Source organism: Pinus tabuliformis, chromosome 7, assembly GCF_031772625.1.
Source record: "Pinus tabuliformis cultivar Carrire ecotype Pingquan chromosome 7, CPIR1, whole genome shotgun sequence".
NCBI classification, from domain to species: Eukaryota; Viridiplantae; Streptophyta; class Pinopsida; order Pinales; family Pinaceae; genus Pinus; species Pinus tabuliformis.
In genome coordinates this window covers 615,885,903-615,902,265 of record NC_142293.1, presented here as the reverse complement: position 1 = coordinate 615,902,265, position 16,363 = coordinate 615,885,903, and the positions used below count along the sequence as shown (strand labels likewise).

The following is a 16,363-nucleotide window of genomic DNA, read 5'->3' as shown; positions in this document are numbered from 1 at the left end:
ATTTGTAAAGACTTACTACATGAGTTTCCCGTTCATTGTTTACATGGCTATCTTGCTAAACTATTCATGCTATTGTTCAATCTTGTCAAAAAAAATGGAACAGAAGAAAGAAAAATAATGGTTATCTTGCTCTTCTCCTCCCAATAATAGATGCCATAATAACTTATGTTTTTGTAATACTGTTAATTGCATGTTTTTCCTTTTACCTATTCTACCTACACTTCACCGATGTTCAAATAAAAAAAAGTAATTCTAAAACATGTAATACATTCTCCAAACATGCAATACTCGTTTATGATCTGTACTTGTTTAGATATGCCAAAAAACACTCAAAAGGCGGATAAAAACGAGCGGCGCCGCCTCCTTTTAGCTTCATTTGGTATCTGACTAAAATATGCAACAAGTTGTCCTTCCTAAATCAATACTCCAATTTCTACACCAGAATTATCACATTGAACGCACAAAGTTTTGTCAAAATCAAGTAAAGACTAATAATGGAGCTTCACTTGCCTTTGTCCAAACAAATGCCTTTCTCTTAGTGGAACACATCAATAGTCCACATAGGATGCTCAATCTTTTAACGAACTTCTTTATAAAAACTTTCCAAGCCATGAGAACTTTATAACTCTATGATTCTTTTGTTGAGAAATACAGCTTGAGTAGGAGCTTCTTGCTTGATTGATAGGACCCCCAAAATAGGCCTTTCATCATTACTTCTTGAGGGTGATCTGAAAGGTGATGACTGCATTTCCATAACACCTTCCGAATTCTGCATTCCTGGCACTACAAAAACAGGTCTACAATCTGTACTTGGAGGTGAAAGTGATTCTGAAAATGGTCATGCATGAATTGTTGCAACTTGTTGGTTTGGAGATCGTGGAGAATTCCATTGTCTATTAGTCCCTGACTCCATGATATTTTGTCATGAAGATAATTCTATACCTTTAGACAGATTTTCTCTGCCAACTTTTTGAGATGAAAGCACTCTGTAGCCATTGTCAACAGGTTTTGTAGGTTTTAGCCAATGTAAAAGGCTAGCATCCACATAGACAACACCACTAGGTGGAGCCTCCCCAGGCATGGCATTTGAGTGACTTTGCACTGCCAATGAGATGTTTTCTTGATCATTCATCCATACTGAATAGGACTGATCATTCATCCACAATAAGTACAATGTTCCACCAAGTACTGTATTCAATCAGCAGCTATTTTTGACAAACAGATTGAGCACCACAACAAATGTCAACTGAATTATCAACTGTAATAATTAAATTACCCTGGCTTCTCTGGAGTCTGAACTATTTGTACTGATCCGCAACCTAGAAGAACAATTATGATAAATTCAGTTACTTTCCTGATGAGGTCCACAGCCAGGGATATTGTCACTGAAGCAGTTCGCTGTGATTAGAAACTTCTGTGGATAATTTCTATCTCTTGTAGTAATTCGTTTGTCCTAGAAGGATCTAATACCCGTTGACTGTGCTCAGGCAGAGCTTGCTCATGTGCTAATTTCCTGTAGCAAGAAGGCTAGGTTCTGTAGGTTTTAGCCAATGTGAAAGGCTAGCATCCACATAGACAACACCACTAGGTGGAGCCTCCCCAGGCATGGCATTTGAGTGACTTTGCACTGCCAATGAGATGTTTTCTTGATCTGTAAAGTTTCCCTGTTGGGATGAAATGGGACTAGAGATCTAAATTTCCCTTCTTTAATCAGTGTCAGCAAATAGTCTCTTATTTGTCCATTATCTCCGTAGGAAGATGAGCTTGCTGTGACAAAGAAACCACCATTTTAGAAGACTCCCCCGAGATTCTGTATGGCCCCTGAATGGTACCAGTTAGGGGATTCTTTTGCCATATTAAGCGGTGTCAAGTGTGGATTCTTTTGCCATATTAAGTGGTGTCAAGTGTTGGAGTTTGCCAAAACTGTCTGGTATAATTAAATGGAAATCGACTACTGCAACACAAATAGAGTTCATTGAGGTGTTAGACATACTTGATGGCAGCTATATACAAACATTTGAAATCTTCTCAGAATTGATGGAAGCAATAGATGTTACTATTGAAAAAACAGATGAGTCCAAATTAATATCACATGGATCTTTTGATGAACTAGTACTTGTACCTAAGCTAACCTTAACTGACAACACCTACAAGGTCATCCCATCTTTAATAGTGGTGTGAATCACAGTTACCAGACTCGGAATCGGCAATAAATCGGCGAGGCAAAAGAGCGAAGAGTTTTAATCGGATCGGGAAAAAATCGGGAAAAAATCGTTGAATTCATTAAATAAAAATATACACATATATTGAATTAAAAAAACCATTTTTCGTTAATATTGGGTAAAGGTATGTCCAAACAATGCATAATATCAATAGATGTCCAAAATATCATGAATAAATAAGTATCTCATATGTGTTATGAGTCCACACATGATCCGATTCCGAGTCTGGTAACATTGAATTGAAAAAGGAAAAACTTAGGCAGGTAACATCATAGTTATTAAAATATATATATATATATATATATATATTTTAATAACTATGATGTTACCTGCCTAAGTTTTTCTTTTTTCAAAATTCAATCAAGTTTTTGATCAATTTAAATATATAAAAAATGGTAAATATAATAAAAATCGATTTTACAATTAAAAATAAAATATAATATCAAAAATTAAAGAAAAATATTTATAATTTAAAACCATATACACATTTTTAATAATTAAAAAAACAAAAAATCAAATAAAAATATTTTTAATAATTAAAATATTAAAAATTAAATAGAAATCATTATAATTTAAAACGAGCTTAATAAAATTTTTTATAATTAAAAATATTAAAAGTCGAATAAAAGTATTTATAATTTAAAACCAAATGCCCGGCCGCATTACCAAACCGATAAACCAAAATGCCCGGCCGCATTACCAAACCGATAAACCGATAAACGTATTGATAACGTCTGCAGATTCACGAGTTCAAGTTTATGATGGTTCTGAGCTTGTTTGCAAATATAAAGGTAGTAAATAACTTTTTATTTGAAAAAATTGTGTTTCCTTCTATTATATGAATTTTATACGAGGAGGTAGCTGGACACATTCACTTAAAAAAACCAATTGCAATAAAACATAAATTATACAGATTGTTACTATTGATCAACACAAAGCGATGGTTTTGAGTAAAAAACAATTCAATGCCAACTTTATTATTAATTAACAATTCAATTGGGACTACCTAGGTTCTAGCACACAACCAATCCCGGTTATGATATTCTGCATCTGTTGATTTTAGCACAAACAAATGACGTTTCAGACTCTGATATTGAAATAATGTGAAGTCGCTTTTGACTAGAAGAAAGCCGCGTCCATACTATCCTTCCTATATTAGCTAAACGTATTGATAACTCGAACTCGTGAATAAGCCGGAGAATGAATAAACCGACAAACCGTAAACGCTACAAACAGAAACGCTGGTTGATAAAGTGATAAACCGTAAACCGATAAACCGTAAACGCGATTTGACTCCGGAAGATTCGGATCTGATCGTTTCCATACCGAGCCGAGCGGGAATCACGATTAATCGGCTAAATCGCCGATTCCTGTTTCACTGGTGTGAATGACAATTTACTCTCATACCTTATGCCCTTATTATTGTTTCACCATCGAAAGTTAGCCTTGCTAGATTAGTTCCCGCATTCACATCACATCTTTCTTTACTTGACTTTTGTGCTGTGGTGATTTGATGAATTACAGGTACTACTATCATGGAAAAAGAATCCCTCTGTTAATATTATGGAGCCAGCCTTGACTACAAATGCCATTCCTTTGTTGCTGAATGGTTCCACTGAGATTCAACCACTACTCCAGATAATCGATATTGGTTCTGTTACATCATTAAAAACAACATCCTCACACTTCTGCATTACTCTATCTGATGGAACACATCAACACAAGACTTTGCTACCATCAACATATAGCCCACAAGTTGCATATGAAGACATTCAAATTGGCTCAATAATTTTCCTTAAAAAATCAGCTTGCACGGTGCTTCAAAACTCTTCGTAAGGCCCAACATTTGAATTTACCCTTTTTTATTTTTTGTCTTCCATATGCTTCCTGCATTACAAAAAAAAAAAAAGAATCTTCATTAATTCATTTCTCATCTGTTTTCATAAGGTCCATCTGAGTGGTTGAGCTTGAAGTTGTAATGCTTACAGCAGCATTGACCAAGGACTCATCAACACTAATACATGCAAAGGCAGGTACATCCTCGTATAGCTCTTCATCTGTAGAAGTCACCTTGCCCTCTGTAGTTACTCCACTAATTACGGCGGCAACTACAACTATTCCATTCAAGCCGCTTAATCCTTACCGAAAGTATTGGTCAATCCAAGGTAGAGCATCTGCAAAAACAGCATTGAAGACTTACAACAATGTGCGAGGCTTAGGAAAAGTTTTTGGATTTGACCTTATCAATCGTGATAAGGAAGAGATCCACCTTTCTGCATTTGCTGAATTGGCCGAATCTCTTTACAGTCTTGTTCAAGTTGGCCAGCTATACATTGTTTCAAATGGCACAGTCAAAGAAGCAAACCCAAACTACAACCACCTCAAGAACAAATGGGAAATTTACTTGTTTGCTGCTTCCACTGTCAATCCATGCCCCATAGATGATCCAACGTTTCCTTACTAGAGCTTTCACTTCAAAACTATTGCTGAAATAAAAAATGCAAGTCCAAATACGAATGTGGATGTGATTGGTGTTGTTACCTCCACCTCACCTGCATCAACAATTCGACGAAAAGACGGAAGTGAAACATTAAGGAAAACACTCATATTAAAAGACAAGTCAGGTTTTAGCATTGATGTAACATTATGGGGAGACCATTGTGACTCTATAGGACAAAACTTTGCTGAATTCTACTCTTTTGACAACCCACCAATCCTTGCAATCAAAGGAGGTCATGTATCTGAATTTAATGGCACCACAATAGGGACGGCATCAACGAGCACTCTCATCATAAATCCACAAGTTGAAGGAACTCATCAACTACATGTGTGGTTCCGTGAAACAGGTTATAGTTCTTCTTCTCCATCTTTGGTAGAAACTATGGTGTTGCTTTGAAACGTGCCCTACCACGAAAGACGTTTCATGAAATTGCTTACATGTAAACCTCCGAGAAAACAATATGGGTTTCAGTTCGTGCAACGATAACTGCTCTTCACATGGACGACTTCTACTTTCTAGCATGTCCATTAGATTTTAATGGAAAACAATGCATGAAAAAGGTTGTGGAGCATTCTAACAATCTTTGGCATTGTACAAAATGTAATGGCGACTTCCCAGAATGTGACTACCATTACAAACTTAAAATTGAGCTACATGACCACACCGGGCACCTACAGAACGTCACAACTTTCAATGACGCAGGAAACGAGCTCATGGGCATCACGACAAAAGACCTGTTCCTTCTTTCTATCGAACCAACTGATCTGCAAGAAATTTGTGGCCGAATTACAGGACGCCGCTTCCTGCTAACACTTTCCATTAAAACAGATTACTTCAACGGTGTTGAGTGCTTGCAACCAATACTGATAAATTCAGAAGAAATTCAATATGCCTCTACATGCAAAGAAGCCCTTAATGACATTCAAGCAATGTCCATTTCAAAACGGCCTGTTGTTCGCCGCCTTTGAAAGCTTTTTATGGTCTCTTCAAACACTACTACTTGTACATAAACTGGCATTTTTGAATTACGCCCATGCTATTGTAATGCACACTTTTGCTGCAAATACTCTCTTCCAGTTATTCCAAAATATGTATGTTTACCCTTTGCATTTTACATAATATAGATATCAACATTTGTAAAGACTTACTACATGAGTTTTCCGTTCATTGTTTACATGGCTATACATTGATCTCTTGCTTGCTAAACTATTCATGCTATCGTTCAATCTTGTCAAAAAAAAAAATGGAACAGAAGAAAGAAAAATAATGGTTATCTTGCTCTTCTCCTCTCAATAATAGATGCCATAATAACTTATGTTTTTGTAATACTGTTAATTGCATGTTTTTCCTTTTACCTATTCTACCTACACTTCACCGATGTTCAAATAAAAAAAAGTAATTCTAAAACATGTAATACATTCTCCAAACATGCAATACTCGTTTATGAAAACTAACAATAATTATCTGTACTTGTTTAGATATGCCAAAAAACACTCAAAAGGCGGATAAAAATGAGCGGCGCCATCTTCTTTACACACAGCACAAGGATACAATAAATGCACGCCGACGACTTCTTTATAAAAACCGCAACAACCCTACTACTTCCTCTACATCCCTTCCCACCTCAAATGCTCTCCCAACTATACAAACCAACCCACCTCACCTTCATCAAATCCAATATAACCCTCCCCTTAATGAAGAACATCGTCGCTTTCGACAAAGGATAGATGAACTTTCTACCATGCATGTTTGCACAATATGCAAAGAATCATACCCAGGAATGAAAACAAAACTTCTACATGGTAGCCTTTCTTGCTTTCGTTGTGCATCATCTAATTCCACCAATCGTTTTTCTGAACTGAACAACATGAACCCTAGTGAACAACCCTATGTCCTTCAACATTTAACACAAGTTGAAGAAATGCTCATTGCACGTGTAAACCGCATTCTACAAGTCACTCATGCCCGTGGTGGTCAATACAAATATAGTGGCCATACAATTAGCTTCCCTCAAGACATCACTACTATTGCCAACTACTTACCTCGAAATGATTTCTCACTTAGAGATCCTCATTGTGAAAAGGCACAATCCATCTGAAAAGGCTTATGAATTCTTCATTTGCAAATCACGTGTCCTTGCAGCACTTGAATACAAAATAAAAAATGACCCTTACTACAGTGATGTTCAATTCAGTTCATTTGCAATTTCTGCACTACCAGATCACCCTATAGATATTTCTTCTCTTCTCCATAACGTAACCACCTCCTCTTTAGAACCCCATCAAACCACTACTGATTCTACTTATGATACTGATGTCATGCTACCTCCATTAGAAATCCAACCCTCTTCTTTCGTTCCAATACTCCCAAATTCATCTACTGAACTTGAGCACATTTGTGATTATTTGCACTTGCCCCATGCAAATTCAACAAGCTCTATTGATTGGCCTCCACTATCTTCAACAACTATGAATGAATACAACACCGTAGGCCTCTTTGCCATGGCATTCCCCACACTCTTCCCTACAGGCATTGCCATGATCATGCAACCAAGACTTACAAAAGCTGAGATGCATGAATATGCTTTGCACTTGCTGCACTACCATGATAACCGATTTGGCCAACACCCAAGATTCCGCTACTATGTTTGTAACATTCTAATGTGCCATCGTAGCCAAACAACTGCTAATGTTTTTGTGAAGAAGTACATTGAGAACAACTTGCCAACAACGGTTTTGGACTTGCGATAGTGTCTCCGTGACTCTCCAGATTCAAGGCTGCCAGAGCAAATAATGCGATTCGGTTCAGGCCTACGAGGAACACGGTCTTTCAGGCATTGCCATGATCATGCAACCAAGACTTACAAAAGCTGAGATGCATGAATATGCTTTGCACTTGCTGCACTACCATGATAACCGATTTGACCAACACCCAAGATTCCGCTACTATCTTTATAACATTCTAATGGGCCACCGTAGCCAAACAACTGCTAATGTTTTTGTGAAGAAGTACATTGAAAACAACTTGCCAACAATGGTTTTGGACCTGTGATAGTGTCTCCGTGACTCTCTAGATTCAAGACTGCCAGAGCAAATAATGCGATTTGGTTCAGGCCTACGAGGAACACGGTCTTTCTGGAACAAACGACGCTCTGAACTGACTGACATGATCACACAAATAGGAAGCCCGACATTCTTTTTCACTCTCAGTGCAGCTGATACTAAATGGCATGACTTGCACATGATCATGCCTACCAGTGTTCCTTCTAGTTCAGACAACGACTTCCAATGGAGAATTCAAAACATAATTAAAAACCCACATCTAACATCCCAATATATGCACTGCAGATTTACAATTTTCCTCGAAGAAATCCTGCAAAAAGGCCTCCACGCAATAGACTACTAGTGTAGGTATTTTTTAATATCCATTTCCCTCTACATTGATTTCTACGTTGCGTATATGTTTTAACCAAAATTTACCTTCATATTATATTCAGATACGAATGGCAACATAGAGGATCCGCACACATTCATGGCTTCCTCTGGTTGCAAAATGCACCAAATATGGACACAATTGACTGGAACAATGCAGTGGAAGTTGCTAATGCACAGAATTATTTCGACCACTACGTAACTGCCTGGAATCCACGTCAGGTAGAATACCAAAATATTCCGCTTCACCAATCAACAATTCATAACCCATGTCTTCTTGACACAGAATCAATATTCAAGTCCAACCAGTCTGAAGACTATACAGAGCTCGTCAACTGCGTTCAACGTCATACAAAGTGTCATGAATCTTCTTGTCTCCGCAAGAAAGACAATGTACTTAGTTGTCGGTATGGAGTGCCGTGGGAATTAAACTCTACATCTTCACTTTTCATTGATGATAAAGGGCATAGCACCTACGTCCCTGCTCGCAATGATGAAAGATTGAATATTCACAATGCCGATCTACTCTCTATCTGGAGAGCAAATGTTGATTGTCAACCAGTCCTATCTCACCATGCTGTGTTAAAGTATATTGCAAAGTATGCAGCAAAAGCAGAAACAAGATCTGAGAGCTACCGTCAAATGCTATCACGACTTTCACAAAGTGCCATTCCAGAAGCACCTACTGTTGCTGTTATCCGAAAACTCCTCACAGAAACCATTGCAGATAGAGACATTGGAGCGCAAGAAATATGCCATATGTTACAAAAGCTGCCTCTCTCTCTGTGCAGCCGTACATTTCGTTCTTTGAATGTCAACAAGGCTGTTTTCAAACGTGTTTCGCAAGATACTGAGAATCCCCGTTTGACACCAAACTTCATCCTTGCATACATGAACAAGCCTGTTTCATTAGAATCACTTCCCCTCCTTGAATCTGCACGCTCATGGTCATATTCTGCCCAACGGAAAAAAAACCAATGGAAACACATATTCCCTCCAATGATTGTACATGTCTTGCCCCGCTACAATGTCATTCCTTCCTCTGATGATCCTTCCTATGCCACTTTTTGCTGGAGTGAATTACTATTGTATTTCCCCTTCCGCACACTCCCCAATGATATTGGTTCAACTGATGCAGAAATAATTGCACACTGGGAACAAATAAAGGGTACATATACACCATGGCATGTCCATCGAGAAATTGAAAACCCACAAACCCCACATACTGAAGATCAAACTGCCCCCGACACCCCTCCTGATTCCATGCAGATGAATGAATGGAAAATCCTCTCTCAGCTGCACCCAGGTTACAATATTGCAGTTGATGACCTCGACATGATTGGCTACTGCGACTTCGATGCCAACCACAATTGATCGCATACTACTATCCCTCCCCCCTTGTAAGAAACTGCGATAAATTTCGTTGAATTCAATCGCTCAACTATTCAAAACCAACATCATTCTTTTTCCAACCTTCCCCAAGATCACACATTATCTCCTACCCAAAACATAGCTTTTACCACTATTTTTTCACACTTTAAAACCCCTTCGCCAAAATGCCCATGCAGAATCATCATACAAGGAACAGCTGGGACAGGAAAATCCCATTTGATTAACTGTCTGCACCATGCATTTGTGGAAAACTCACCAACAAACAAAAACCCTTTACTATTACTTGCACCAACCGGCGTTGCAGCTTTCAACATAAATGCCCTCACAATTCACTCTGCCCTTCGTATCCCTATCCAAACAATGCATCCTCTTGAAGGCCAACCACTCCTACAACTGCAAGAGCAACTCCGTCATGTAGAATATATTCTCATTGATGAAATGAGCTTCATTGGTCCAAAAATGCTTTCTCGCATTGACGATCGTCTAAGAGAGGCATTCCCTCTTCACTGAAATGCACCATTTGGTAATCGCTCAATTATCCTTGTTGGAGATTTAGGCCAGCTACCACCTGTAAAAGACATTCCTTTATACGCTGGGACATCACGTGGCACTGCACTTTGGCGCAGCTTTGACACATTCATAACACTTTCAACCGTGTTTCGTCAACAAGGAGCTAGCCCGTCCCAGGTTGCTTTCCGGCAAATACTCACAAATCTCAGAAATGGAATATCTACACATGAAGATTGGCAACTCCTAATGTCAAGGACAAATTCTTCTCTAACGCATGAAGAGCAATGCACATTTGAAGAATCCATGCACCTATATGCAACGAACAACTCAGTTGTGTTGCATAATAAGAAAATGCTTAAAAAATTGAACATCCCAGTCGCACTTTGCTCTGCAGAACAACAAAGACAGAAAACTTCTACTATAGCAGAAGATGAGCATTTGCCTGCAAAAGTGCTCTTATGCAACGAACAAAAAGTTATGCTCACCAACAACTTATGGGTGAATGCAGGCCTCGTCAATGGTGCACTTGGGAAAGTCATCTCGATATTTTATTCAATTGACTCAAAGCCCCTAGAATTACCATCCTTCGTGGTTGTCGACTTTCAACAATACAAAGGAACACCATGGGACATTTCACACCCAACATATGTACCCATTTCTCCCATCACAAGGGGTACACGCCGTCAAATACCACTTCAAATGGCATGGGCTTTAACAATACACAAGTCACAAGGAATGACATTAGACAAAGCAACAATAGACATCGACACCAAAGAACGACAAGGGCTAACGTTCACTGCAATTTCAAGAGTGCGGTCATTGGCAGACATTCAAATCAATCCAACATTTCCATTCTCACGCATTGCACAAATGCATGAGAATCCATATCTTAAGCGTAGACAACAAGAGGAATCATTGCTCGCATCAAAATCTATGCAGGAGAATACACTCTAGCCAATCGTACAACCTGTATTCCAGATTTACCCACATGGTAAACACCACTTACTACATAACCAAATTTCACATACATTTGCTTGCTATTACATTTAACCTCATATGATTTTATATTAGTTTAAATTTCCTTTTTTTTTTCAAATCTTCAGAAAAAATGTTTTCCGCTACGAACGACAAAGCCTAGCATTCACTGCAATTTAAAAATTTCTTTAGAAATTTATTTATTTTAATTCATTTCTTTAAAAAAATGCTTTTAGCAAACACATCCATTGTCACTTACAATGTTTTCTTTTTGGATGGCAACAGGTATGGATACAGGCTACCTCCGAATGTTGTATGAGTATTGCCAAGAAATCCAGCAACAAGAACTTACATTACAAGATATGCAAACAAGGATATTGCCCCAACAATCATTGCCTCTTTACCGTTTGCGTCCAACCATTGAATTGTTAAAGAAGATAAGAAAAATACTCAAGAAAACAATTCACATCCATGAAAGGGACGCACACAGGAAAATGCAGAATCAATTGTAGGAACAACTCGCACAATTTGGCACCACAATAAACATTAACTGGTGTTGCTGATGCCATGCCCCATCATGCATATATGATTAGCTGCTCATTGTCAATTACATCTACATGTCATAGAATGCTTTTATTGTATATATGTTTAGATGTCAAAGAATACTTTCATTGTATATATGTTTAGTTACTACCTACCAAACATGTCTCTATGTATAGAGAATATGTAAAATCTCAAGAAATACATTGCAAAGCATGTACAAAATTGTATCCACTTTTGTGACAATACTTGTCAACATTGTATATGATTCAAATTTCAGCTGCTCATCATTGTATATATTCACTTGGTAATGTTTTACTTGTACATATATCACATAAGGACGTTTCTGGTACGGTTTCATCAACAAAAAACACTCAATTACGCCTCTCTTTTTAGATAATAATATATTATTAATTTCCTAAAACAGTTATTGCTAAAGTTCCTGCTATTCTGGTTTGTTTCAGCCCATTAATATCCTTGCCCTTCTTTGCTCATTTGAAAAATTTTAGGACCTAAACTGACGCTTTCTAGCATCACTACATTTGTATGCACAGCTAGCTTTTCACTATGACTATGCAGCATGTCTTCCTTTGCCTCTTCCTCCACATCATCCAATACAAAATTTGTGTCCGTGACATAACCTCCTTCCTCCATCTGCTTAGCCAAGCTGTTCAACATTGTACATATTTTCTCAGCTATATGCTGTGCCTTGTCTCCCACAATGAATGCATGCCATTACGCAGTTCCACGAATTTCTAACATTTCAAACCATAGCCACAGCATTGCGCCAACTGACAACATTCAACCCCAGGGGATGTTCTGTGCAAACAAGAATAGTTACTTTTGCTTAAAAATGCTCTGTTACTAGTGTTGTATGCACAAAGATGACAGGAACACTAGATTAAATGACAAATAGGAAAAAAAACAAAGGTTAACTGTGAAAGCAAAAGGAGGTTAGCTTGAACAGAAGTTGTATACAGGAATATGACAAAAACACTACGTTAAACAACAAGTAGGGAAAAGAACAAAACTTAACTGTGAAAGCAAAAGGAGGTTAGCTTGAACAGTCAAAATTCCTTCCTCCAAAACCTTCTTTTGTAGGTGCAGTATAGAGTCTGGAAATTTGGTGGTCAATGCCTTTGTGAGGTACATTGAATTACCTTATTCTTCTAATGGCGAAATAAGTTGAGTACCCAACCAAGTGGATTCCTTCAATAATGGAATTTTGCAGTTATGCCTGCTCATCATATCAAACACTTCTCTTTTACAGTTCTTTTTGCAAAATCAAGAATACTACCAACTTTCAATTATACATGTTAAAGAATTGATATATTCTTTTGATATTTTTGAAACAAACATTTAGCCTGGTTTTCCATTTTTTATTTTAGATAATAAAAAATCCTCATCAGAGGAGAAAATGATGTCCCTTGACAGCAGGAACTCATTCAGACTTTGATCCAAGGATATCTGTGTCCCCAAAGCATTCCGGTGGAGGTATGTCATGTTGCAGGATAGAAAAATGTGGTTTATGAAATGCAAAAATATCTGAAGTAAATATCATGAATGCACACTTATAAGAGAGGTGCAATATAGAATCTCTAGCCCGGGTGTGGTGGGATGATCTATCAATTATTCCAGCCCAGGTGTGGTGGGGTGGTCTATCATTCTTCTAGCCCAGGTGTGATGGGGTGATTTATCAATTCTTATTATAACGTTGCAGCAAATCTAGATTTGTGAATTGCCTGAATATGGACACTAGGTTTAAACTCATCAAAGCACAGATCTGATTTGCACCCATCAAAACACAGGTTTGATTATTCACCCCAAGGTTGGAAATATGTTGGCCAACCCCAGATTGTCTAACCTTATTGAATGCCATATCTCTTGCAGAATCCAAACCATGATCCTCAACCAAATATTGATGTTTCTGCAAACTAGGTTTGTCACATCAGTATGTCTGAGGACAGTAATGGGGAAAACAAGGATTAAAAACGTTTTTACTAAATTTCCTCTGGTTAATCAACAAGAGGAGCTTACAACCAAAAAAACCTCTACATAAAGCAGGGCGCTACATTAAACAAACAACTGGCAGAGAGAATCTACCCGTTTGACATATGCGTCACTTGATAGTTCCACTAAGTTTGCAGGCAGTTTTGGATTTCTTCCATAAACAGTTTTGAAAGTAGTATGAACTATGGATTTGTTTACACAGGAATTGTGGCAAACTTAGCTTCTGGGAAAGTGAGGTCCCATTGTGTCAGGTACCAAAACTATTCTGCAACAAATTTCTGAGGCTTCTGTTTATAACTTTATCACCATTTTTTGCTCATTATCTTGTGCATATTAGGTGGAACTATGCACTAAATATTTTTATCTAGCTTTTGCAATATAGTCCTCCAAAATGATATAGAAAGTTATTATGACAATATCCCTGTCACTAAATATAGCTTTGGATAACTATGCAAGCACAGAACCTTCTTTGAAAAATAGGTCAACTATTTCCTCTGTTTGCCCATCATCTTGTGGATGTTAGGTGGAGCTAGGCACTAACTAAACCTTTTTATCTTGCTTTCGCAATAAAGTCCTCCAAAATGGCATAGAATGTTAGTATGGCAGTATCCCTGTCACTAATTGTAGTTTTAGATAGCTATGCAAGCACAAAAGCTTATTTGAAAGATAGTCCAATTATTTCCTTTGTTTTTCCATCATCTTGTGGATATGAGATGGAGCTATGAACTGAATCTTTTTATCTAACTTTTGCAATAAATTCCACCAAAATGACATACAAAGTTAGTATGACGGCATCCCTGTCACTAATTATAGTTTTGAATAACTATGCAAGCACGAAAGCTTCATAGAGTGAAGTGGTTCATTTTAGAAATCTGTTGGTAGTGACAATTTTTTTGTCATTTCATTGTGTTCAAGACTTCCAAGCACAAAATCCATATTGATTTGAACCCTAGGCCTAACAACATTGGCAAAGGCATATATAGTCCTGTATTCTGCAAATTTCTTTGGCAAACTGAATTCAACAACTTTGCAAAAGAAATCATTTGCATCATATGTATCCTTTGAGGCTTCAAAACTAACTACATCATTATTCATACTCACAAACGACATATCCCACTCAATGTACCAACTGCCACCATTGACTTTCCACTCCTATGTGGAACATAAAGGAATGGCTTTGCAAATATGTAATATGCCATGTGTTTGTAATGGAGTTGTTATAGAAGTTGTAGAAAAAGAACAGGAATGACATGGGGAAAAGTAAGAATATGAAAAGAAACAAGAAGACCCCTCATGTCTACCTATGCAAGGTCTCAAACACCATGCCCATCTTTGTAAGTATTTCTTTGACTTTAAATTCGTGTTGTAGCTAAGGAAGTTTAAAAGTAATCTAGGATGGAATTGCAAAAATGTCCGTTGTAGCTACTATCTACAAATATTACCCTCAGACAATTTTCCCAATTTTTATACCATTTTTCCAATTTAAAAATTCTATCGGCCTCTCCTTGCACCTTTTGGGGCAATTGCTAGTTTAATTCAATATGTGTATATCTTTATTTATTGTATTCACTAATTTTTTCCAGATTCGATTAAAACTTTTCGTTCTTTTGCCTTGCAGATTTATTGCCGATTCTAAGTCTGGTAACATTACTTCAGAAGGGTCCTCAAAGTGATAAATTCAAAATTTCAAATCTATTGTTTGAATCTCTACCTGGAACATACTTTATGTGAACATAATGATTCTGATCCAGGAAAAGCACAACACCCACCCTGCAAACATGAGGGTGACCTTGACTGCCTCCATCAAAGAATCTTCAAGGGATCTGAAAGTCCAGTTTAGGCATAACTGGGACCCTCATATTTTTAACTTTGGGCTCAACCATAAATTCCTTAGAGATCCCGAGAATATGACTTGCAGCGATTACAAGAGGAATATCCACATCGCTGAAAATACTAGAACTGTGAGCCCTCCATATACGATAAACCAAGATGCAAGGAAAACCTTCAAACTGCATCACTGATTTGTCCACAAGCCAATCCTTCAAGCAATCTTCCAGTCTTCTAATTGGATCAGTTGGACTTCTAATTGAATTCTGGCTTCACAATTCTCAGAACCTGCACTGTATAAGGACAACAAATAAAAATATGAGAAGAGGACTCATTGGATTTGCACAGCACACACCTAATTGGGCATTCTGGCTTCACAATTCTCAGAACCTGCACTGTATAAGGACAACAAATAAAAATATGAGAAGAGGACTCATTGGATTTGCACAGTACACACCTAATTGGGCCTACCCATCCTATTTTTATTCTATTGTCCCAAGTCAAAAGCTTAGTGCTTAGTGCAATCCTTAAAGTAATTTGCTCTTTAGAGGGGCATTAAGCTTCTTAAGGATGCCCCACCACCACTGTATTTCCCCAGTAAAGTGTGGTTCCATAAGCTAGGTACCCCAATTTAGCTGTGAATTCCCCATTAACTGAGTTTTTTGACCAACAGAGGACATCCTCTTCCTCCTCCCGCAGCCTGATATAGCTATAGACCAGCTTACCAATATAATGAAACCACTCATCTGCTTCAGCACCTTCCAGCCCAATGGCTTCTGCTGACTTCCAACCTGACTTCCCTCTGGCTTGGGGAGGTTGAGCTTTGGCATGATCCGGCGAGAAAATACCAGCCGAATGAAGAGCCTACAGGAGAGGGACCAAAAGCTGAAAATCGTTTTCTGCCCCCATCCAAGGGTCTGCCTCAACTCTAACTTTTCATCCATTCCAAAACCTCC

General features: G+C 37.9%; 1 protein-coding gene across 11 annotated transcripts in view; it reads left to right on the top strand.

Annotated features, from left to right (window-relative positions):
• The window catches only part of LOC149248943 (large ribosomal subunit protein uL29-like), a 69,698-nt gene that overhangs the window by 46,032 nt on the left and 7,303 nt on the right, over positions 1–16,363 (top strand). For 2 of the 11 annotated variants that reach the window (XM_089458582.1, XM_089458579.1), the window contains exon 4: positions 13,008–13,064. The exons of 3 other annotated variants lie outside the window; for them this stretch is intronic. In XM_089458582.1, coding sequence (XP_089314708.1) covers positions 13,008–13,064 — 57 coding nt within the window. Of the gene's footprint in view, positions 1–6,214; positions 11,047–11,315; positions 11,539–13,004; positions 13,065–15,198; positions 15,222–16,363 lie in introns of those variants that run through there. 6 more of the 11 variants (XM_089458581.1, XM_089458578.1, XM_089458577.1 and 3 more) reach the window with 5 other exon arrangements.